General features: G+C 44.1%; 1 protein-coding gene across 1 annotated transcript in view; it reads left to right on the top strand.

Annotated features, from left to right (window-relative positions):
* The window catches only part of LOC144674182 (gamma-aminobutyric acid type B receptor subunit 2-like), a 585,472-nt gene that overhangs the window by 333,149 nt on the left and 227,896 nt on the right, over positions 1-24,427 (top strand). The window contains exons 8-9 of the mRNA XM_078535658.1: positions 5,287-5,367; positions 17,336-17,486. Of these exons, the coding sequence (XP_078391784.1) occupies positions 5,287-5,367; positions 17,336-17,486 (232 nt within the window). The remainder of the gene's footprint in view (positions 1-5,286; positions 5,368-17,335; positions 17,487-24,427) is intronic.

The following is a 24,427-nucleotide window of genomic DNA, read 5'->3' on the forward strand; positions in this document are numbered from 1 at the left end:
CTGACCTACTGAGGTCATTGCCTGTGTGAGGGCTTGCAGGACCTAGTGCAACCCCAGGAACCCCCGAGTCTGCTCCTGAAGCTGTTTCTCCATGAGAATCACCACCCTCTCCATGGAGGAGGCTGTGCACTCGGTGTTAAGGGTCAGCGCAGAACTCATGCTCTGTGTGGACTCCTCCATGATGGAAACCATGGTACTCAGACCCTCATGGATCTCCGCCAGATCTCTCTGGACATCCAGCATCTGCTGCCAGATGGATGACTCCAGAGGCTCATCATCTGCCTTGGACGCAGCCTGGTCCTGGTCTCAGGCTGTGCTCCCACTGTCAAAACGAAAGTAGGTTTCCTATCCCAAAGGCTGTTAGAATGGTGACAGCACTAAAGGAGGCCATGCCTGTCCATGCCAGCCATCTGCAAGAGCAACTCGCCTAGTCCCATTCCCATAGCCCTGCAAAATTTTTTCTCTTCAGACAATTGTCCAAAGCTCTTTTGAAGGCCACCATTGAATCTCCCCCTACTACACTCTCGCATAATGCATTCCAGATCCTAACCGCTTGCTGCATAAAAACATTTTTCTTCAAATTGCAGTTGCTTCTTTTCCAATTACTTTAAATCAGAGTCCTCTCGTTCGCGATCCTTCCACGGATGAGAACGGTTCATCCCTATCTACTCTGTCCAGATCGCTCATGATTTTGAATCAAGTCTCTTAATCTTCTCCTCTCCAAGAAGAGCCCCAGATTCTCCAATCTTTCCACATAACTGAAGGTGCTCAAGCTGGGAACCATTCTCATGAGTCTTTTTCTCACCTTCGCTAATGCCAATACAATTTTTAAAATTCATTCCTACGATGTGAGTGTTGCTGCCAAGGCCGGAATTTATTATCCATCTCTCATTACCTTTGAGCGGGTGGTGGTGAGCTGCCGACGACTGAGTGGCTTGCTATGGGCCATTCCAGAGGGCAGTTAAGAGTCAACCACATCGGTGTAGGTTTGGAATGCCATGTAAGCCAGACTTCTTAAGGATGTCAGATTTCCCCTGGGTTTTTACAGCAATCCAATCGTTTCATGATCCTTATTATTGAGACTATCATTTTATGCCAGATTTGTTAGTTAATTGAATTGAAATTTCCCCAGCTGTTGTGGTGGGATTTTGACTCATATCTCTGGAGAATTATTCCAAGCCTTCAGATTACTAGCCCAGTTACATTACCAATGTATTACCATTCACCATGTGAATCCATTGGGTTTTATCAACAAAGAAACAACTTCATGGTCTCTTATACTGGTACCAGCTTTAAAGTTCCAGGCCAATATTTAGATTTTAGAGTACTGAAGGAGCCTTTTCCCACTTATTGAGCAAAAATTTGACCTACCTGAGCCACAAGGAGTGGATTGGTCAGAAAATCAAGGGGGACCTGTAATTTGAGATTCCTCCACGCGCTGTAGAGCTTGAACTCAGCATGCCCCTAAATTCAATGATTGATTCCCTGTCCAGAGGCCAGCTGGGCTTTCCGTACAGGGAGCCAGTCACCAATGACTGCAGTTGGTCAGGGGGGTGCTGAGGGTTGGGTTAATCTGGGAGGGGGGGGACATGGAAACCAACAGGGTGGAGTGGACAGGCGGAGCGGGGTGGGTGTGGTCGATCAGAGGCTGCTGATCCTAGGGAAAGGTATGGTAGGGGGGGGATTGGGGCCTGGTTGGTCGCAGAGGAGGAAGTGGGGAGGCATTGTAGGGAAAGTTCTTGGGAGGGGGGCACAATCATGGTGGGTCCTCAGGCAGGCATCTGGCTCCAATAAGTGGGTGTGAAGGTACTAAACCTTCTGAATCCACCAAGTCCTCGCCTCGAGGAAGCTGCGCGTTTCTCAACATTGGGAAATCCAGCCAACAACATTTAACTTTCAAAAGCAGAATGACAATGTGGTTCACAACCTCATTGTCATGTTTAAAGTTGTATCCCTCTTCCTTGGTTCGGGCTGATCCCCTACCCATCTTCCGGAAATGGGCAAGCTCGGCGCATACTTGAGTCAAGAAACAGGCTTCAGAGACCTTAACTCTCCATCTAACCCAGATTGTCTGTTTTTTAGTTAAAGTTCCACCTATTGTTCTTCCTGCCTATACAGAAAATTCCTCAATTCAGCAGAAATACTGCTTTAAATTCTCCTCAAGATCCAATTTCTAACAGCAAGAGAATTGACCTTTTGGGCAAATACTGTAGTGCATCAGTTGCTTGATTTACTTAAAGGAGATTCTTAACATGTAGAATTTTCCCAGTGCTGATGTTTTCATTCTGAAAGACTTGTACAACATTGATTGCTAGACCATCCCAGGAAGAATATATAAATTGTGTAGACATTAATAGGATCAGAAGAGCTGGTTATCATAAACACTGGTGCAGCTGTTGTAATATGAACAACAGTTTGATTTAGAAGAGAAGCAAGATTCATATCAGAAACCAAGCTCATTGTATTTTCTATGAATCTGAGTTATAAAGCAGTTGTTGATCAGTGCTTTTACTATAGCCTTTGTTTACACATCACCATGGATGTATAATGGTTTAGGATTATTTAACCATGTTTCCATGGGAAAGACCTGGCCATTATCGGTTTTTAACATATATTCTGAGCAAGAGATGCCTAAAAGGTGTGAGCAGGATAAATTTGAGTTAATTTGAGATAATTATTGCCCTATCAATTTCCTCCAATTTATCAGCAAATTAATACTGCCTTGAGGTGACACCTACTCACCAATACCTTGCTCAGCGATTCTCAGTTTGGGTTCTGCCAGATCCCCTCAGCTTTAGATCTTTCCCCATCCTGATCCAGATATGTGTACAAGAGCTGAAAGCCAGAGCAGAAATGAAAGTAACTGCCCTCGACATCAAGAAAACATTTAACTGAGTAAACCACCAATGAATCCTAGCAAAATTGATCTCAGTGAGAAAAAATCTCCAATAACTCGAGGGCAGTCATCATTGCAAGAAAGTAGAGTAGAAAACGCAGCTGGGATTTAGTGTTAGCAACAGGGGGTGGGGGGTGGGGGGGTGTGTGTGTGCCAACACACCTCCCTCACCCCATCTGTTGGAGAACAGGTGGGAACCCTGCATTGGAGCTTCCATGGGGGAGGCCAGTGTGATTTAAATGTCCTCAAGCACTTATCTGCCCAGCATCAGGCCTCTCACGCAATCGAGCCTCCAGTGAAATGGAAATCCCTCCCCTTGAGAACTGCCAGTCAATCAGAGGCTGGCAGCTCTCCATTTCCAGTGATGCCACCAGGAAGAGTGGCTGCTGCCGTAATGCTGCCAAGCGCAGCCTGAGGATTACTGCTGGATCCCTGGACAAAGATGAATGTGGAAGCATGGGGACTGCAGAGAGGGGGTCACCAGAGACACAGGTGCAGGGAGGTCAGAGGCAAGGGCAGGGGTTGGCTTTCAGCGTTGTCTCTCCCCCCACTTCCTAATGCTGGATCCCTCCACTGAGCACTGAGCGCCTGACAATGAGGGGCATCCGGTACAAGGACACAGGTAAACCCCAGGGTTGCTAGATGGCCTTCGGGAGACACGGGAGAGCCGTGCGAGTCCCATTAAATCCCTGAGTCACCAGTTGACTCCGCCGGCAGCAGCATTCCCGTCTTGGGCCCGTCCCGCCCCCAACTTTATTCTGTTTTCCCGACCGTGAATCTGATGCTGGTACTCTCACCTGAGTCTCCCAGCACCCCCTACGTCATCATGCCTGCTCTGGCGGGCTCAACTAAATTCCGCCCTGCATGTTTAAGCCACCTTTGAAATTGAGAAGTATTTAGCTAAACAGTTGAATTTGGGGAGAAATGCTTCAGTGTTTCAAATTGCTACAAAAGGAACTTTGCAAAAATAAACAAAGGAAGGTTAGTAAGATGTTGAAACAGAAAAGCAGCTTGTGGCCTATTAATAGAACAGCACAGTGTTTAAAACTCCTGATGATTGGTAAAGTAGAGGAGTGTTATATGAGATGGGTGTAACAAAGCCTGCTTTATTTGGCACTTATGGCACCAGCCCTAAACAGCAGTACAGACTGGCAGCGTGGTTCAGAACTGTGAGAGCACCATATGATCTGGAGACAAATGTGGTAGAAGTTATCACAACTTACAAAGCTACCAAGGAAAGATGATTGTATAGAGTTGATTATCAGGTAAATGTCCCAAGTTTAACTCCGGATGGACAAGTAAACTTATTCAGTGAACAAAGGAAACTTACATAAAAGCAAAATACTGCGGATGCTGATGAGAAGAAGAGTCATACGGACTCGAAACATTAACTCTGTCTTTCTCTCCACAGATGCTGTTAGACCTGCTGAGTTTTCCCAGCATTTTCTGTTTTTGTAAAGGAAACTTACAAATTGGTGCAAGCTGTGATTCTGAGTTATAAGTAATTTTATCAGAAAATAATACATTAATGAAATGAGAGTCAGCAGTGATGCCATATGTGTTTATAATGTGGGCCGGTGCTGTTTACTCAGACTCTGGCACAGTAAGACCTCAAATCACCAACAGATCAGTCGAAACCTAATGTATTCTTGTCAGTAATAGACCAGGGATTTAAGGCACACTCCTATATTCAAGAGAATCTCTCCATTGCCTCTCTCCATTAAACTGCCAGGAAAGAGATATTCCTACACAGATCAACAAGATTTAGACACACCCTCTATCATTTTGGACACTATCTTCTGAGTATAACACCAAAAGAAAAAGAAATGTTAAAGCCTGGGCAGAGAACTCCACTGCCTGTGAATTGGATGCGTTGATCTATGATCGAATTCCTGATATGCTCCCTGAGAGAAAGTTCTGCACTTGGAGTGCCTAATCATAAAATCTGCTCATGTATATTAATAATTAAAATTATTTGGCTTCAATGATTCACTGTGCTGATTGGTTTGATGCATTCAGGAACAAAGGAGGGGTTCACAAACACGTTTACTTTTGGTATCTAAGTCGAACAAGAAACAATCCATCTGAAAAGGCTTAATATTTTGTTTAACAGATATAAGTAGGAATTTTAATGAGAAGGTGATTTCTACTCCAATTTAACTTGCGGGTGTATGAAAATCTGTGCATTTTCATTCAGTCTGAACCAAATATTCAGTGTCTGATTGAACATTTTAAATATAAAATGGGAGTTATTTGTTGCCAGATTATTGAACAGGTACAGAAAAACAGATCTGCCAAGTGTGAATTATTGTAATCAGAAAATATAACATTTACAATGACAATTGTTTAGTGGCATGTATGTGAATGCAATGTTCCCTCTTTCTTTACAGATAAAGTAGAAGTTAAAGTTGGAGAATATAATGCCATAGCTGACTCCCTGGAATTAATTAACAACACTCTTAGGTTTCAAGGTAGGACAGCAAAATGTTCATACATGATCCCTTTGTTGAGACTAAGGTGGGAGTCTGCAATTCAGGATTCCCCCACATACTGCAGAGTTAAATCTCTAGCATCAGTAATCAATGTCAAGCTGCTTGTGTGTTGTTGGAGCTGCACCCATCCAGGCAAAAGGAAGTCATCACACTCCTCGCTGTGGCTGGTCCAGTTAAGTTTCTGGTTAATTGTAATCCCAGGATCTTAATTGTGGATGATTCAAATGTCAAGTGGAGGTGGTTAAACCTTCTCTTGTTGGACACAGTTTCGGTTTGGCACTTTGTGGTGTGAATGTTACTTGCCACTTATCATTCCAAGCCTGAATTTTGTGCATGTCTTGTTGCATGCAGGCACAGACTGCTAAATGTGCTCATACAAGGAACATAGAAAATTAGCATGCAGGTACAGCAAGTAATTAATAAGGCAAATAGCATGTTGGCCTTTATGGCAAGGGGATTGGAGTACAGGAATAAAGGCGCCTTGCTATAATTGTACAGGGCTTTGGTGAGACCACATCTGGAGTACTATGCACAGTTTTGGTCTCCATATTTAAGGAAGAATATACTTGCATTGGAGGCGATACAGTGAAGGTTCATTAAATTGGTTCCTGGGCTGCGGGGGTTGTGCTATGATGAGAGGCAGACTAAATTGAGCCTATGTTCCCTGACGTTTAGAAGAAAAGAAGCAAACTCATTGAAACATACAAGATTCTGAAGGAGTTTAGTAGGATGGACGCTGAGAGATCGCTTCCGCTGATCGAATCTGAAACACAGAGGCACAGTCTCAGGACAAGGGGCTGATCAGTTAGGATCAGTGAGATGAGGAGAAATTACTTCACTCAAAGAATGTGAATCTTTGGAATTCTCTACCCCAGCGACTTGTGGATGCTTCATTGTTGAATACATTTAAGATTGAGTTGTTCAGATTTTTGTTAGCTTAGACTCAAGAATATGGGGAGCTGGCTGGAAAGTGGAGTTGAAGCCCAAGATCAGCCATGATTATGTTGAATGGTGGAGCAGGCTTGATATATGGCCGAGTATGGTCAGCTCCTCCTATTTCTTGTGTTCTTGTGTTCTTATTTGAGGAGTTGTGAATGGAACTGAATACTCTAATCATCAACAAACATTTCCCCTTCTAACCTTCTGATGGAGGGGTGGTAATTGGTGAAGCAACTGAAGACGTTAAGGCCTAAGACACAGCCCTGGGGTGTTCCTGCACTGATGTCTTGTAGTTGAGTTGATTGACCTCCAACAATCACAATCACCTTCCTTTATGCTAAGTATAACACAAGCCAATGGCAACCTTTTCCCCCAATTCCCATTGACTTCAACTTTACTAGCATTCCTTGATGCTAAATTCAGAAGGGTACTACCCTGATGTCAAAAGTAGTCACCCTCATCTCACCTCTGAATTTCAGCTCTTTTGCCAATGTTTGGACCAAGGCTATAATTTGGTCCATGTAGTCTGATTATGAACAGGTTATTGATGAGCAAGTTTCTTTTAATAGCACTGTCGATGACACCTTCCACAAGTTTGCAGATGATTGAAAATAGACTAGTGGGGTGGAAATTGGCTGACTTGGATTTGTCCTGCTTTTTGTAGATGGTATATACCTGGGCAATCTTCCACTTTGCCGTGTAAAAGCCGGTGTTATAACTATGCTGGAAGGGGTTGGCTAAAGGCACAGCTGGTTCAGGAACACAAGTCTCCAACATTGCAGCCGGGATGTTGTCAGGACCCAGAGCCTTTGCTGTATCCAATGCTCTTAACCATTGCTTGATATCACATGGAATGAATTAAATAGGCTGACAACCAGCATTTATGATGCTTGGAACCTCAGGAAAAGGCCGTGATGGATCATCCACTCTGCACTTCTAGCTGAAGATGGTTCAGCCTTGCCTTTTGAACTGATGCGCTAAAGTCCACAATCATTGAGGATGGGGATGTTCATGAAGCGTCCTCCTCCCATTAGTTGTTTATTTGTCACCACTATTCATGACTAGATGTGGCAGGATTGCAGCTTGACTCTGTCTGTTATATGCTGCTTCCACTGTTTATCATGCATATAGTCTTGTGTTGTAGCTTTACTAGGTTGGCCATCCCATTTGACCCTAATCCTAGCGTCCTCTCCTACACTCCTCATTGAACCAGAGTTAGTATTCTGGATTGATGGTAATGGTAGAGTGAGAGATATACTGGGCCATGAAGTTACAAATAATCTTGAAATACAATTCTGTTGCTGCTGATGGTCCACAATGCCTCATGGATGCCCAGTTTTGAACTGCTATGTCAGTTTGACTCTATCCAATTTAGCACAGTGGTAGTGCCACACAATTACAGATTGGGATGACCACAGTCACCCTTAAAGATATTCTGCATTCGTAACCAGAGAGCTTGCCCAACTGGACATTGACAGTGCAGCAGTCAGTGAAGTTCATTCCACAGAGCAAGGATCATTGACAGAGCGTGTAGCAAGGAAAGGAAAGATGGACCTCTCAGGTGTTGGATTAATGATTAAGAACTGTATTGCCAGCAGGCTTCAGAACATCCCCGTTGGTTTTTTTGGATTGACTCATCTCCCTACAACTACCAATCCAGGACAACTCTTTCACCACCATTAGCAACATATATGCTCTTACCCAAGAAGCCGATATAGTAACTAAAGATGGCTTCCACCCTGATCTATACAACCTCCTACTGAATCCCCAAGGATAAGCTCATCATACCTAGAAATTTCAATGCAAGAGTTGTGTGTGACCAAGAGCACTGGCAAGATATCTTGAGCAGACATGGCATTGGCAACTGTAATGAAAATGGGTGACCTATGCTGCAATTCTGCATGAACTCAGCATCACTAATTTTCTATTCCAGTAGAAGACCACCTAGAGGCGTCATGCTCAAAGCACTGATTTCTTTTGGATTATATTCCAGATATTTCTCTTATATTTGGATTTTATTTTATTCCAACGTGATGTATATCACACCAGAGTTATGCCCAGTGCTGACAAATGGACTGACCATAGGCTGGTTCATACTATAATTGCCTTTGGAATCAAGCCATCACCCAAAAGGAAAGGCCCACAAACAAGGAAACTACAAGTCCATAGACTCCACCTACCAGAAGTAAAAGCAGATTTCTAGACAAAGCTTGAAGACAGACGCTGTGGTGACCTGACTCGGGGCAGTGGTATTAACCCAGCAGAGCAGTGGGAATAGTTGAAATCTGTCCAACGAGAAACAACGGCAGAAGTGGCTGGCTTCTCAACCAGAAGAAATCAAGATTGGTTTGATGAAAATGACATAGAAATCCAAGAACTTCTTCAAAAGAAAAACTCCTTCCACAAATGATTGCTTGCATTCCTTGATGACCAGGTTACAAAAGTTGTGTGTAGGGAAGCCTGCAGCACTCTGCAAACCAACGTCTGAGCCATGTAAAAAAAACTGGCGAACAGCGTTCAGCGAGAAGATACAAATGTATGGAGATATGAGTTTTATGAGATCCTCCTACAAAACCTTGAGAGCTGTATATGGGCCTTCCTACCAGATGCAGGCATCACTTCAGGGGGAACTTTATGGAGGCAACGGAGGTCTTGGCCGCTGGCTAGGGAGCCAGCAATCGACTCCTCCTGGCAAAGCCTGCCATATTTCGAGACAATCAGGCAATTGTGAGGTCACCAACAGGCCTTTCAAGGGTTCAGGACCCCGGGTGTGAGAAGTCCCACCTGCCAAGAACCCAGTGACAGTGAGCTTGAGGCCCTTGAGTGAGCATTAATTTCCCACTTAAATACCTCAATTGGCAGTGAGGCAGGAAAGCTGGTCTTCCCACCATGGACTTTATTAGGGTGGAGACAGGAAGGTGGTCGGGTCCACTGCACCACCAAACTCACCATGGGGGAGGGCACAAGATTCTGCTCAAGGTTTCTGTACAAAAAAACAAATGCGATTGTTGGAGTGCTTCCATCAATGCTGTCTTCGATCTATCATGAACATTAAATGACAGAACTACATCACAGTGAAGTCGTCAACAGAGCCAATCTGCCAGCATTGAATATATTCTCTTGGAATGCCAGTTGCGCTGGGCAGGGTAGGTGTCACACATGGAGGGTTCGAGAATGCCAAAAATAGTGCTTTATGGTGAATTATGCTCTGATATGCCAGACTGAGTTGCACCTCACAAATGCTTCACAGACCAGCTGAAAAGACAGCTCTCTCTGGCTGACATTGACCAAAGGGTGTGGGAGCAGGAGGTTCCCAAAAGAGACAGCTGGCACACGCCATCCAGGAAAGCAACCTGCAGGTCCAAAACAAACAAATGCGAGGCTGCTGAAGAAAGGTGCAGACAACGGAAGGAGCCTGCTTATAGCACAGCCCCTCCAACCCAGGATTTCTGTGGTCCAACTGCTTAAGAGCCTGCAGATCAAGGATTAGTCTCTTCAGTCACAAATGATCATGTCAACTACCACAGAGATGAGCCTTCCCATGACCTTCGCCTGTGAAAAATCTGCTAACATCACTATCACATCATGTGCTGGAGACTTTATCTCCATAAGGACTGTGCAGTGATCATTTCTACCAATACTGTCATGGATAGATGAATCTGCGACAGGTACATTGGTAAGGACGACGTCAAATAGGTTCTCCTCTTGTTGGATCTCCCAGCACCTGCTGCAGGCCCAGTCTGGCAAATGTATCCTTCAGGATTCAGCTGAGTTAGTCAATAGTAGTGCTACTGAGCCACACTTCATGATGGACATTGAAATCCATACCCAGGGTACATTCTGTGCTCTTGATGCCTTCAGTACTTCTTTCAAATGGTGTTCAACATGTTGGAGTACTGATTCATCAGCTAATGGAGGGTGGTAAGTATAATATTCTTGGTCTTGTTGTGCTAACACAGAATATTTACAGAGTCTGCTGAGGTAAGGAAAACGTTAACTTTATTGGAACATCTCTTACTGTGAGCTATATTTTAACCACAAGGTTGTACAAGAGAGAGAGATGTTGCATCACATCCTGTGATGGTGTATACTGTGTCTCATTAGCATTTCACACACTTAGAATTAACCCCTATACTACATCCCATCCAAATCTCTGATTCTCCCCATTATACAACATCCCTCGCCAAGTTTCTGACTTCCATTTCTATTTCATAGGGACATCCACTGTGGCGGTTTCACTAGTCTACCTGAACATGTCCTCAGGTTCTTTTTAGGAGATTGGGGATTTGAATCCTACGGGTGATCTCTCAGACTCTGCTGAGCAAAAGGAGAATTAATATATGAACCAGGCTCACCAGTCCAGTAGTGATCTAGATTGGTAGATGACGCAGCATCTCTGGTCTGTTTGCTTTCTGAATCACAGAATTGTTACAGTGCAGAAGGAGGCCATTTGGCCACCATGTCTGCACCTGTCCTCCAAATGAGCAACTCACCTAGTGCCATTCTCCCACCCTCTCCCTGTTACCCTCCACATTTTTCCTTTTCAGATAACAGTCTAAGCCCCTTTTGAATATTCCATTTTTGCCTCCGCCACATTTTCAAGCAGTTCATTCCAAACCCTAACCACTTGCTACATAAAAATGTTTTACTTCTTTTGCTTCTTTTACTAATTACTTTAAATCTGTGCCCTCTCATTCTCGATTCTTTCACCAGTGGGAACAGTTTCCCCCTGTCTACTCTGTCCAGACCTCTTATGATTTTGAATGCCTCTAACAAATCTCCTCTCAACCTTCTTTACTGTAAGGAATACAGTCCTAACTTCTCCAATCTATCTTCATAACTGAAGCCCCTCATCCCTACCAGATGACTGTTTCATCTGTGTAGATGGTTGCTTCTTTGTAGCACCTCGTGCACATCTGTTCCATCTCACCGTGCTATGCTCTGTTTGGATGAATTAAGGCCATGGATATGTTCAACCACTTGTCCACCATAAGCTTGATATTGGATCAAAACTGGCTCTCCTGGTTGGAGGTCTGGCAGGTTACCTGCCATGAGACATTTGTCATAGTCCACATCTGCCTAGAACAATACTCATCCTCTTTCTCCCTCACCTAGTCCAAGTCATCAGCTTGGCATGAGTGTGTGTGGGAAAACAGGGAGTTGAGTTCTCAGTCCTCTTCTCATTAAGAGTTCACGTGTTGCTGAACCATTTTGGAGTGGAGTTGAATGATAGCTCAGAAGTGCAAGTTGGATGTTATCATTATTCAGCAATGTTTTCACTGTATGCACTCTTCTTTCAGCTTCACTATTGGTTTGAGGATATCTTGGTGAGCTGGTAGCATGGACAAATCCTGACAATGCTGTGAACTCTTTGAAATATTCATTAGCACAGTTCATTCTCTGAGATTACAATGTCTGGGTTCCCATGTGTTGCAAATATCTTCTTCAGCAATAATCAGAAGTGTGACCCTGCAGTTGCTTGGCTGTTATCCATCTTGAGTAGTGGTCTGCTATGATCAGGAACATCTCACTTCTGTGTTCATAAAGGTCCATCCTAAGACATTCCCATGGTCATGATGGGAATGAAAATTACATCAATGGTTCTCTTGGCTCCTGACAATGAATGTAATACAGTTTGATATCTTCTCTTCCAACAACTTTGAGAGACCTGGCCACTAACAGAATATCTTTCTCTGGCTCAACATTTTGTGATGCCCAAATGTCCTTGGTGCAGTTGTTGTAGTATATCAAATCTGTGAACTCGCCGAATGACCAATCTCTCATCATAGGTGAGCCAATCATCAACTACACTGAGGTTTCCCCTCTGTTCGTACAGTACGATCTGAGAATGGGAATGTGTGGCATGTATGCTGGCCACTCTCTGACCTGAGCACATTCTTCTTCAGATTCCTGTGCATCTCTGATTTCATTTAGTTGTGGAGTTGTAGTTGTTGTCGATGCAAAGGTTTCCACCTTTTCAACAACGACTACATCACCTTGCTCAGGCATTGCCACTGGGATACGAGACAAAGCATCTGCTGTAATTTGCTTCTCTGAAACATACTCTGTCTTTGCATCAAACCTACATCACCCTCAGTCTGAATCGTTGTACTCGTGGAGGAATTTTTGCTAATTCCTTAGAATTTAAGAGTATCACGAAGGGTTTGTGGTCTGTCTCTATCTTGAACTGAAGACCAAGAAGATAATTTGTAAACTTTTCACAAGTAGCGAGTGCTTCTTTCTCTATCACTGCATACCTCTGTACAGTCTCTGTCAGTGAATGGGATGTGTAGTAAACTGGCCTACACTTTCCATCTGTCTGTATTTGAAAGAGTACAGCTCCCAAGAGCTGTGGAAGATGCATCAGCAGCAATGATAGTGGGTAGCTCTGGGTCATAGTGAGCTAAAATATCAGGTGATATCAGCATCTCTTTGACTTTCTTAATAGGAGCTCTGCTGTGCTTCCTCCAGCTCTGTGTATTGTCCTGCTGTAACAGCTGACAAAGTGGCTCATTGACAACAGCTGGTTTGGGCAAGAACTTTCCGACTCGGTTTACTGTATCCATAAATCCCTGGAGCTCAGTCACGTTCCGAGGAGCTGGAAACTCCTTGAATGCTCTTGTCTCCTGTGGATCAACTCTGCCATCCTCAAGATTCATCCACAATATGCCCAAGGAACTTGACAGTCAGCTGTGAGAATTCACATTTGTTGCTGAGCATAAGCCCTGCTTCCTGTAGGTGCTGTAGCACAGCTCGCACTCTAGTGTCATGTTTTATATGAGTAGATCCATAGATCAGGACATCATCCATGTGACAAACAACTCCAACCAGTCCTTCTAGAATGCTTGCCATTGGTGCAAATGTGATGCCAATAGTTGTCTGTTGAAGCAAAAGATCCAAAATGATGTAATGAAGGTTGTGAGCAACTTAGACTCTTTATCAAGGGGACAAAACAGTCCACTTGATTGGCACCCCATCCACAAACACTCACTCCCTCCACCATTGATGCACAGTGGCAGCCGTGTGTACCATTTATGAGATGCACTGCAGCAGCTCACCAAGGCTTCTTCGACAGCACTTCCAAACCAGCAGCCTCTAACACTTAGAAGGACAAGGGCAGCAGATGCATGTGAAAATCACCACCTGGAAGTTCTGACTTGGAACTTTATTGCCATTCCTTCACTGTCACTGGGTCAAATCCTGGAACTCCTTTTCTAACAGCACTGTGGGTGTACCTACAACACATGGACTGCAACATTCAAGAAGATGGCACACCACCATTCTCAAGGGCAGTAAGGGATGGGCAATAAATGCTGCCGTAGCCAGTGACGCCTATATTCCATGAATGAATAAAAGTTGCCAAATCCAGTATTTGCATCTAGCTTTGTGAAGATTAAGCTCTTTCCCAATTCAGCTAATCTCTTGTCCACAGACGACACAGGATGAACTTCATGTTGAAGTGCTTTGTTCAACTGTATAGGATCTACACAAATTCTGATCGATCTGTTGGGTTTTGGCACCGGGACCATCCCTGATCACCAACTTGTTGGTTCAGTGTCAGGTGAAATAGCCCTTGCTTCAGCTTAGAGGAAATGCAATTCTGAACTTTTTAGGCTGGTTTTCTCGCTTTTCAGTTCCTCTACTCTGCAAATCAGGTGTAAGCCAGTACAAGGTTTCCTGCTTAAGAGTGAACAACTCTGGTTCAGGATCAGAGGATCACATATAAGGGCCTGAATTTTACCTTTGGTGGGTGCAGCAATCGGCAGGCCCAGAAGTGGTCAGGAAACGGGCCCTGGACCATGATCGGCCCCCAACCATGATTTCACGCTGGTTGGCCAATTAACGGCCAGCCAGCGTGAAACACACGCTGAAAAGCTCAGCGCTGTTGGGGTTGGGGCAGCAAGAGGGCAGCAATGACATTTCCGCGGACGTGGGTGAACGCTGCAAGAAAGCTCCCTGCAGGGAGACAGCTGCCTCAGGGAGCTGTAGACCTGAAAATGAACAAATAAAGGCTTAAAAAGCTGCAACAAAAAAAAATCCATGCACCACAATCAAGCACCTGAAAATATAGATGATCAAAATGTTCTCCGCAGATATTTATTTTTACTTTATTTCGTAACGGAAATTTCATCCCATCCTTGGATGAGGTTTGATGAAAAATGTAAAGGCCGCCTGTCCAACTCGCCCTTAAGGTTGGACAGGCCACAAAGAATTGGAGACAATTGCGCCATTAGTGAACTTAATTGTCGGCGAGCACGCTCCCGACCTTTGCACATGCCTGCCGAGTGAAAAATTGTGCGAGCACGCGATGACATTGGGGTGCTCGCCCGACATCTTCTCGCACAATTTTACGCCCGATCAGGTCGGGCATGCACCTGCCCGCGGGACGTAAAACTCTGCCCAAGGTTTCAGTGATTCTCTTTCTCTCTATATCGAAGGGTTGCATTCAGTTGTCCTATGACCTTAAGTTCTATACCTCCTGGCCTGTGTAGTTTTTGCATGATGGCTGAAGAGAACTTCCCTCCAAGCACAGTTCAGCATCAGAAAGAATTGGAACTGTTGCACTTGTGTCTAATTTAAAGCATGTCTTGTTTTCCTCTACTAGGATATCAGCACTCCAGTAGCTTCCACTTGGTCCCTGGATCTTTCCATTAAAAGCATCTCAATATCATTGGTATCTTCCACTTCATGGACCTTGCCACAATTCAAAGGCTTTTCTTTTTGCTTATTCTGTACAAGCTTCTTGCTGCGACACACTGCCCTGAAAATGATCCTTCTTCCTGAAAAAATGGCATTTGACCTCTTTGGCGGGACAATTTTCACACCTGTGCTTTATCCCGCCATGCCAAGCACAGTTAGCTGGGGCAGTTGAAGGAAACTCTTCCTGCCTCTTCCACTTTTGTATGGTCAAGTCTTCCACTTCTGCTTGAAAAGCCAGTCTCAGTAATGGTGGCCTTGAAACCACTGCCAAGTGTTGTAAAAACCTATCTGGTTCACTAGTACCCTTTAGCGAAGGAAATCTGCCATCTTTACCCCAGTCTGACCTACATTTGACTCCAGACTCACAGCAATGTTGTTGACTCTTAACTGCCTTCTGAAATGCTGTGGCAAGCCACTCAGTTCAAGGGCAATTAGGAATGGGCAACAAATGCTGCTCTTGCTAGCTATGCCCACATCCCATGAAAGAATAAATAAAATAAAATAAAAACTTCCTGTGATGATGTACACTGTGTCTCATTAGCATATTACACAGTTAGAATTAACCCCTTATACCACAGAAGGTAGATGCTAATCAGTAGGAGGTTGTCTTGTCCATGTTTGACTAGATGGCATGAAACTTCATGGGATTGAGAGTCAATGTTGAAAACTGTGAGGGCCATTCCCTCCCATCTGTATACCACTGTGCGCCAGCTCTGGTGGTTCTACCTTGCCAGTGGAACAAGACATACCCAGAAATGGTGATAGAGGTAAGGTTTGATTCTATATGACAGTGTCAAGTTGTTGCTTGACTAGTCTGTGGGACAACTTTTCCAATTTTGGCGCAAGTTCCCAGATTTAGCCGGAGATCTTTATTGGGCTGGATGTGCCTTTGTTACGTCCAAATCCAATGCCTAGATCGATACCAGGTGGTCCCTCCAGTTTTATTCTCATTGTACTTTCTCATGCGGTCTGATACAATTGAGTGACTTGCTAGACCAATTCAAAGGGCAGGAAAGACATTACCGTGGGTCTAGAGTTACATATAGCCCAGAGCAGGTAAGGATGGCAGATTTCCTTCCCTAATGCACATTAGTGAACCAGATGGATTTTTATGACAATTCATTGGTTACAGTCACCATTACTGATATTAGCTTTCTCTCCACATTTTCTTTAATTAAGCGGATTACTAGCCTCGCGGACTGGCCTCTCTATGGAACAGGCAGTGAGGGCAGCGGAGAATAGAAATCAGTGGAGAAAGATTGTCCATAGTGTAGCCAACCTTCAGAACAAGGGCTGATGAAAGACAAATCCAGTAACATAACCACTTTGCCACCATTCCTGAAGACTTTACAGTGTTCCTCATTGTTTGCCAAATTTCTTACTTTTGTGTCACTGTTAAATTTCAATTTTTTGTTCTGTATCCTTATGAACAAATCCATTTATTTAAGCAAATAAAAGCCAACAGAGCACTGGCTCCTGGCTTTCGCTATTTTTAATTTTTATCCAATATAAGCAACACACAGTTGCTCTTTTTCTGACCATCAGCAAATTTCTCTCCATGTTGCTCTATTTCCTCTTATATCATGTATCTACATTTCTGTAGCAAGCCTCACGTGGTATATCTTATTAAATGCCCACTGAAAATCCATCGATGCTATGTTTACTGAATTCCCTTTATCTATCCAAGTAGTTGATTTTTATATAATTTTATTCCTGGGTCCTTGTAACAAGGAAGTCCTTCCTTTTTGACCTTCCTTTTATTTGGCCCAGCAGCTAGTTTCTGAAATATGCCTTTATGTCTCAAGATTCTGAAATGATAAACAGTGTCAATGCCTCAAGCATAGTTATCAGCCCTTAACAGCTGTTGTTGTCCAACATTCTTGTCCCTGACTCCATGGCACAACATACTTAAGCATCAGCAACACAACAAAGATAATTGAATGAGTGGGCCTCACATTATCAGGTGAGAGTAGCTCAGTGGAATGCAAGCAATTGAGATGTCTGATGAATGAAAACCACTTCATCAGCCCCATAGCGTTTGCTTTAAAAAAATGAAATGCATTATTTTAAAGACATAATTGAATAATGAATCCTTGGTCAGATGAGTGTAGACTAGAGTATGATGGCTTGTGCCTTTTGATGTTGATCCATGGCTAAAAGGTGATTTCAAGGCTGGCAAGGCAACCAGTGCAGTGTGTTTTTGATTTTGATAATTTAATTTAATGGATTATGTGAAATACTTCAGTGTGAAGTTCAGTGAATGGTATTTTTCATCATTTTAAATTATAACTTCTGTTTCTGCTTTCAGGTGTTGAACCTCCAAAGGACAGGACTATTATACAGCCACAGCTGCGCAAGATTTCCCTACCACTCTACAGTATTCTTTCTGCTTTGACTGTCTTAGGAATGTTCATGTCCAGTGCTTTTCTCTTCTTCAACATCAAAAATCGAAATCAGAAGTAAGGACTTTATTTAAACTCTTCCTGGGGAGAAAAAAATTAATACTGTTACATTATAAAAAATCACGTTAAAGAATTCAGATAACATCATAAAACTCCAAATACTACTCAGATAGGTTTTATTCTTCATCTGAATTAAAGATTACAGTCCTGCCATTGATCTGGGATAGCCATTAATTTTCAGCATGTGTTATGAAATTCATGGCGTTAGTTTTATTCAACCAAGCCCATGGATTTGCCAGGAGCAATTAGTATGCAAGTGCTGACAGTAAGTGCTGCATAGCACTCATGCTGGAGAATTAACTGTTTCCATGTAATTGCTATGAATTTATTGAATGATATTGAGTGAATGAATAAAGTAACTGCTCACCAGGAAATGTAATCATCATACATTATAAATATTTAAACTATGGCATTTTACAAGGAACACTTGCATTTATATAGTGTCTTTCACAACCACTGCAGCCTAAAAGTGCTTTACAGCCAATGAAGCACATTTGAAGTTGTAGTCACTGTTGTAATATAGGAAGTGTAGCAACTTCTTTGTGCACAGCTAGCTCACATAAACATAAACATTATCACATAAGGTGATAATGACCAGATAACCTGTTTTTTTCTGATGGTGATTGAGGGATAAATATTGATTAGGATGCCAGAGATAACACCCCTGCTCCTTTGTAATAGTGCCATGAGATCTTTTGCATTCACAAGAGAGAGCAGGTGGGGACCTCTGTTTAATGTCTCATCCAAAAGACAACATGTCTGACAATACAGCACTCCCTTGGTACCGCACTGGAGTGTTAGCTTTGAGTTTTGTGCTCAAATCCTGGGGGAGAATTTTCTTCCCATCCGGGGGGATTGTGCAGGGGTGGGCGCGGAGCTGATAGGCACCCTCGATTGGCTGGGTGCCACCATTTTAGATGGGGGGGCCAATTAAGGCCCACCCAGCGTGACGTGCATCCGGAAGCGCTGAGTGCTCCCTGTGTGGGCCCCCTGGGGGTGGGGCGGAGGTGGTGTTGCCTGAGTCGGGAGTGTGCTCTTTCGCGCGCACAGAGATGCCTCAGGGAGATTCATTTTAAGTTTAACAGCCTAATAAAGTGTTGTCAAAGTTTTTATGACATGTCCCCTCGTGTGAAACTGTCACATGAACTGCGCCATGTGCATTAACTTTAATAAGAAAAAATTTCTGAAAATTTTAAATCATTCATGAAACCTCATCCTGCCACGCCCCCGCTCGCCGAGCCAAAGATTCAGCCCCTGGAGTGGAACTAGAACCCAGAACCTTGAGATTCATAGATGAAAGCATTAACTGAGCCACAGCTGGCACACATGTTGGAATTTATTCTATATTCTGTGGTGTTGAAGGCTGTCTTAACCACTGGATCTTCGTCCCATAAGATTTGCCCTTTGCAGTTGCCAGCTCCATGAAACATGCTGGAATTAATTTGTGATGATTCTGTGTTTTGCCATGTATGCGAGTGATTTTATTGAGAAATAAAGTAAAAAGCAGGCTGCATACAACCTCCCATGTAGAAAATGTCTCCAAGTGCTTTAGAGAAGGAGAAGAAGCCAAAAAATGAACAAATAAAGAGCCTGACAGGAGAGAGTTAGGAGACTTGACTAAATTTGGTCAAAAAGATTATTTTGAGTAGGTTTTCAAAGATAGGGAAACGTGAAGCAGCAGAATGGTTTGAGGGAGGGAGTTCCAGAGAATAGGTTTGAGGCAGTTTAAGGTTCTGTAAGCAGTATTGAGTAAGTGGAGCAGTGATGCACATGAAGCCAGAGTGAAAGGATAGAGGATTGAAGGTGAATATGTGAGGCTGGAGGAGGTTGAAAGGCTAAGCTGAGGTGAGGCAGTTTATTGATTTGAAGGTAATGATGGGGATTTCAAATTTGATGTATTAAGGATTGGAGAGACCCATTGTAGGTCCATGAGGGTGAAGGGAGGGCAGAGCTTAGTGTAGCACAAGGAATGGTTGAATTTTAATTTTGGATGAGTTTGCGTTGATCTGTTTAAGTCACTGAGGGACAATGGAGTGAGAAGCTATTGGCTGGAGCTTAACAGGAAATGTATTTAAATTACAAATTTCTGCCAGGAATGGCCCTAGGCTGAAATAATATCACCTACATCATGCTATCCTGACTAAAATGAGTGAAGCAACTGATGCAAGGGTAGACTATTTTTATGGGTTTTTTTTATAATTTTTAAACTTTGGAATAATCCCAATTGACTTGATGCCCTTTCCTAATTCTGATAATTTCTATGTTCTTATGTATTGTAACAAAGAGACGGCTGAGAAGAAGAGAAATAATAGGAAAATACAGAATCTGGGCAACCTGCAGTAAATGTTTGAGTTTTATTTGATTTTTAAAAAAATCTTTATGTTTAATATTTCAGTAATATTCAATATTTTATTACAATGTATTATTTGTTTCAGTTTTGCAGACAAGAGCCATATTTTATTTCTGTAAAAGGCTAGCTAAGGGAAATGTCATTTCTTAGGACTAGCCAGCATATTAATAGTTCAGCCACATCTCTAAATGTTTCTGTTTCATTGTTCTCCAGCTGCCTATCTCCAGTATTGTTGGTAATGTTACTTTCAGGCATTTGTTTTGTTCTGCTTCCATCTATTTTGTAAGCTTTAGTCTGCATAATTTCTTACAAGTTCTATTATTGTTTGCAGTAGATATTTGTGGTCCATGTCTCTGAAACGTTTGTTTATTCACGCAGTACCTAATTCAAAATTCAAACTATCTTCCTTTTGTATTTATGTTGTTTGGAGAAATATATTGTATTTACCTTGTGTGTAAAGACATTTTCCTGTAATGATGTGTATTTCTAAGGCGAATTTTCCATGCCAATACATTGTGTGTGATATTTTATGAGGCACAATGATACAGAAACAATAGCAGAGACCGATAATGACAGGTCTCTACTTCTTCTACAGATAATGCACACTTCTGATGGGCACATTGTGAAAATATTGTAACTGTTGCAATTAACCCCTCAAATCATTTTCCGGCCTTCGTACTGAGTGAATGCTACTTCAATGACTACCCATATTAATGGACATCCAGGGTTACTTGAATTGAACACCATGTGGTAGAAAACTTAAAAACTAAGTAAATAGGTTAATTCAACAATTTTTGGACCATTTCTACACTGAATTCCATTGAATGCACAGCACAGCTGTTTGGCCCAAATGGTCTGAGCCAATGTTTATGCTCCACAAGAGTCTCCTCTCACCTTACTTAATCTAACCCTATCAACAAATCCACTTTTCTCCCATGGTTTATCTTGCTTCCCCTTAAATGCAATTGTGCTATTTGCCTCAACTACTCCATGTGGTAGTGAGTTCTACATTCTAACTACTCTTTGGGTAAAGAAGTTTCTCCAAAATTCCCTATTGGATTTATTGGTGCCTATTTATGGCACCTAGATTTTGACTCTCCCACAAGTGGAAATATCTTCCCTATATCAACCGTACCAAACCTCATCATGTTAAAGATTTCCATTCGGTCACCACTGTGCCTTCCCTTTACTAGAGTAAAGAGGCCCAGCCTTTTCAACTGTTCCTGATGATTACATCCTCCCAGTTCTGGTATCATACTTCTAAATCTTCTTTCCAATTTTTCCAAAGCAAAATGTAAGATGGAGATTAGAAGTATGTACAGTAATCCAAATGTGGTCGAACTAAAATGTTACACAGGTTTAGCATACATTCAGAAATTGCTGGAAATACTTAGTAGGTCAGGCATCATCTGTGGAGAAACAAAGTCAACGGTTCAAGTGGGAGGCATCGTCGCAGGCAGGGTGGGAAGGCTCTCGAAATTTTCCCGTCCCACCCATGATGATGCCCGTCACTGGCAGGACGGAAAAATTTGATTTTTCATCGATCTGAAATGCTAACTTTACTTCTCTCTCCATGCTGCCTGACCTGCTAAGTGTTTCCAGCAATTTCTGGGTTTTTTTGTTTAGATTTCCAGCACCTGCAGTATTTTAGCTTTGTTTAACATAACTTCTCTACTTTGCAGTTATAACCTTCTCGAAGTGAATCTAGAAATGGCCTTGTTAACCGGCGTTGTGACTTTTAGTGCTTTGTAAATAGGTACCCCCTAAATCCCTTTTGCTCCTCTGCCCCATTTAGAGATGCAGGCCCAGATTTTCGGCACAAACGGAGAACCTCGCAGTCATGGGAAAGATAGCAGAACTGGCCAAAACTCCTAAGTCCTGCTCCCGAACACTTGCCATTTTTGCGAGGTGGGAATGGTGGCATGGTGCATTTTGTGCATGCATGTTTTACGGAGGCAGCTGGCCATTTAAATCATCAGCTGCCTCCACCCTAGTTGGATTTTGGAAGCCTAGGAGTGTTAAAACCTGAAGTGTGCAGAGTCGACCTGGCAAGAGCAGGTCTGATCTTGGTATATTTCTTTGGATAGCAAGAGGACCCCTTTGGAGAGGTAGGGTACCTGTGGAATTAACTTTAAAATTTTATTCACTGACCCAGAAGTGGCACAAGACAAATTCCAACGGTCTTTCCTTAATCCAAGGGAGCATGAAGTTGGGGCTCCTGGTCTTGTAGGGCAATTATATTTGCCCCGACTGACTCATGCACCCAGGGCCCAAATTTTCCGGTTGGCGGGAGCGGGCACGGGTGGGCACGGACCCGATCACAGGTGGCGATCGGGTCCATGCTGCCATTTTACGCAGGCCGGTCCAGCATATTTCTCGACTCCCGAGGATAGCGGGAGTGGGCGGGCGGTGGTGGGCGTGTGCAGACCACTGGGTCCAATGGAGACCTAGCAGCCTGTTTAAATGAAGGCCTGGCAGCCTTTTCTAGGCTGCTCACAATGGCAAGTGCAAGGCCACAGCAGAGGGCTTCTGGTGAGCAGGCCTCTCTGGAGGGTAGGGCGGGGGGCCACTATGCCCCTCGTTTTTCCGATGACTGCCTTGCCACCCTCCTCCTGGAGGTGGCAGCACGGCGGGAGGTGCTTGTCCCCCGGGATGGGAGGAGGAGGCCCCCCCACTTGACGAAACGTGCCTGGGAGGAGGTGGTGGAGGTGGTGAGCTCCCCGCGACGTGGTGCAGCGCACCTGGATCCAGTGTCACAAGCACTTCAACGACCTGTTACGCTCTGGCAGGGTGAGGACATTGTTGGCATTGGGCATCTAATCCAGCAGGTCGGCTTTCCCCCCCTGCTGTCACCACCCCACCCTGCCAAGCCTGAGTGTAGTGATTGCAATGAATCATTGACGGCATATGTCCTTCGCTGGGTGGGCCAACAGATATTGCACATGCTGAGGTCACCCTGAGAGGCTGGTGAAGAGATGGGTTCGGCACCCGCAGCATGTTTTACACTGAGTCCCACATGACTGGTGTGGGGTCAACCTGGAGGAACTGCACCTAGGCACTGTGTTTGAACTCCAGGACATGTCCATGCCAGGGTGATGACATGCTGGGAGAGGAGCTTCAAGGTGGTGTGGCACCGAACCATCTGCGCTCTGCGCTCCACATGCTTGCGCCTCCTTGCAATGGAAGGATATACCGTGTGGGGCTTATTGTGATGTAGGCAGCATGTGTCCAAGGAGAGGTGGGGGAGATGGGGAACAGACTTAGCATCTTTGTGTGAGTGTTCAGCAGCAGTGGGGTGAGGAGGCACTGGAGCCCTGATATGTCCCACTCTGGTTGGGGTGGGCCGTGCGCGAACAGAGTCCATGTGCAATTTGCACAAATCAATGCTCGTCTCTCATTTTCAGAAGAAGGATGCTCATAACGCGGCAGAGCATGCGAGGACTGGAGGTGGCTAGGCACAGTTCTAAGCTGGTTTGAGCAGGAGGCCCTGGGCCTGGAGAGGTGCCATGTGCCCAGGTCCACTGGTGGCGGTGAGGCATGGCCAGATATGTAAGCCCAGCAGAGAGGTCAGCATTGTCCTCCCAACGGCCTTGGCAGTGCTGAATGTTAAATTATTTAATTTTGTAACATGGCTTGACCATTGCTTATGGAAGCACCAGCGTAGATACTAATGCCTCGGTGGGAATTTGATCATTGGCTAGTGTCCCGGAGCACAGCGGTGAGGGCACTTCACAGTCGCTGGAGGAGCTGGTAGAGACAGAGAGTGCCCATGGCGCCAGCAGTCAGAGAACTGCAGGGGACCAGGCACATGCTCAGTCAGTTCCTGATGATGTGCCTCTGGAGTCGTCCACGACGCAGCAGCGGCAGCAAATGCGGCCGGGTGTGTGGACTTGTAGAATCTGCATCCTGTGATCACACACTATATGCACGTTCATGGAGTGGAAGCCCTTCCTGTTGACGAAGGCACCGGGCTCACCTGCTGGCACCTTGATGGCCACATGTGTACAGTCTATTGCACCCTGGACACGGCATTTTAAAGATGTGGTTCAGGTCAATGACCATCAATGAGTTGGACTCAGTCACATTCATTTGGCTGAAACTTAGCATCATAAACATGGGCCTCATCATATTGCAAACACACATGGTAATAAGTCATTCACAACAGGACCTCCTCAGATGAATGCCAATGACTGTAAATGAGGGGCCATGCTGCCAAATTGTCCATAGTCAAATGATGCCCACAATGCCAAGAGTGGAATGATGTCAGAATTCAAACCCTATACGTGCTGATAGAATTGGATGTTGTAGCATACAAGCAGAAAAGGCATCTTGTGCATTAGGGGCCTATAACTGTGCACCAACAGCTTGTTGAAAGAATTTGCACCACCATCCATTCTGGCCAAAGATCCAATTTCTGACGTGGGTGCCACATGCAACATTCTTGGTTTCTATATAGCTCTGTTCAACACACAAAGCACAGCCAGTGACACCTGGAATGCAGATGCAACCAAAATAGTGTGCAAAGAGGACAGCCAATATTATCTGCACAAATATGCATGGCCTCTCAAGCTATGAGGCCTACACCTAG

This window comes from Cetorhinus maximus, chromosome 3 (assembly GCF_964194155.1).
Source record: "Cetorhinus maximus chromosome 3, sCetMax3.hap1.1, whole genome shotgun sequence".
NCBI lineage: Eukaryota > Metazoa > Chordata > Chondrichthyes > Lamniformes > Cetorhinidae > Cetorhinus > Cetorhinus maximus.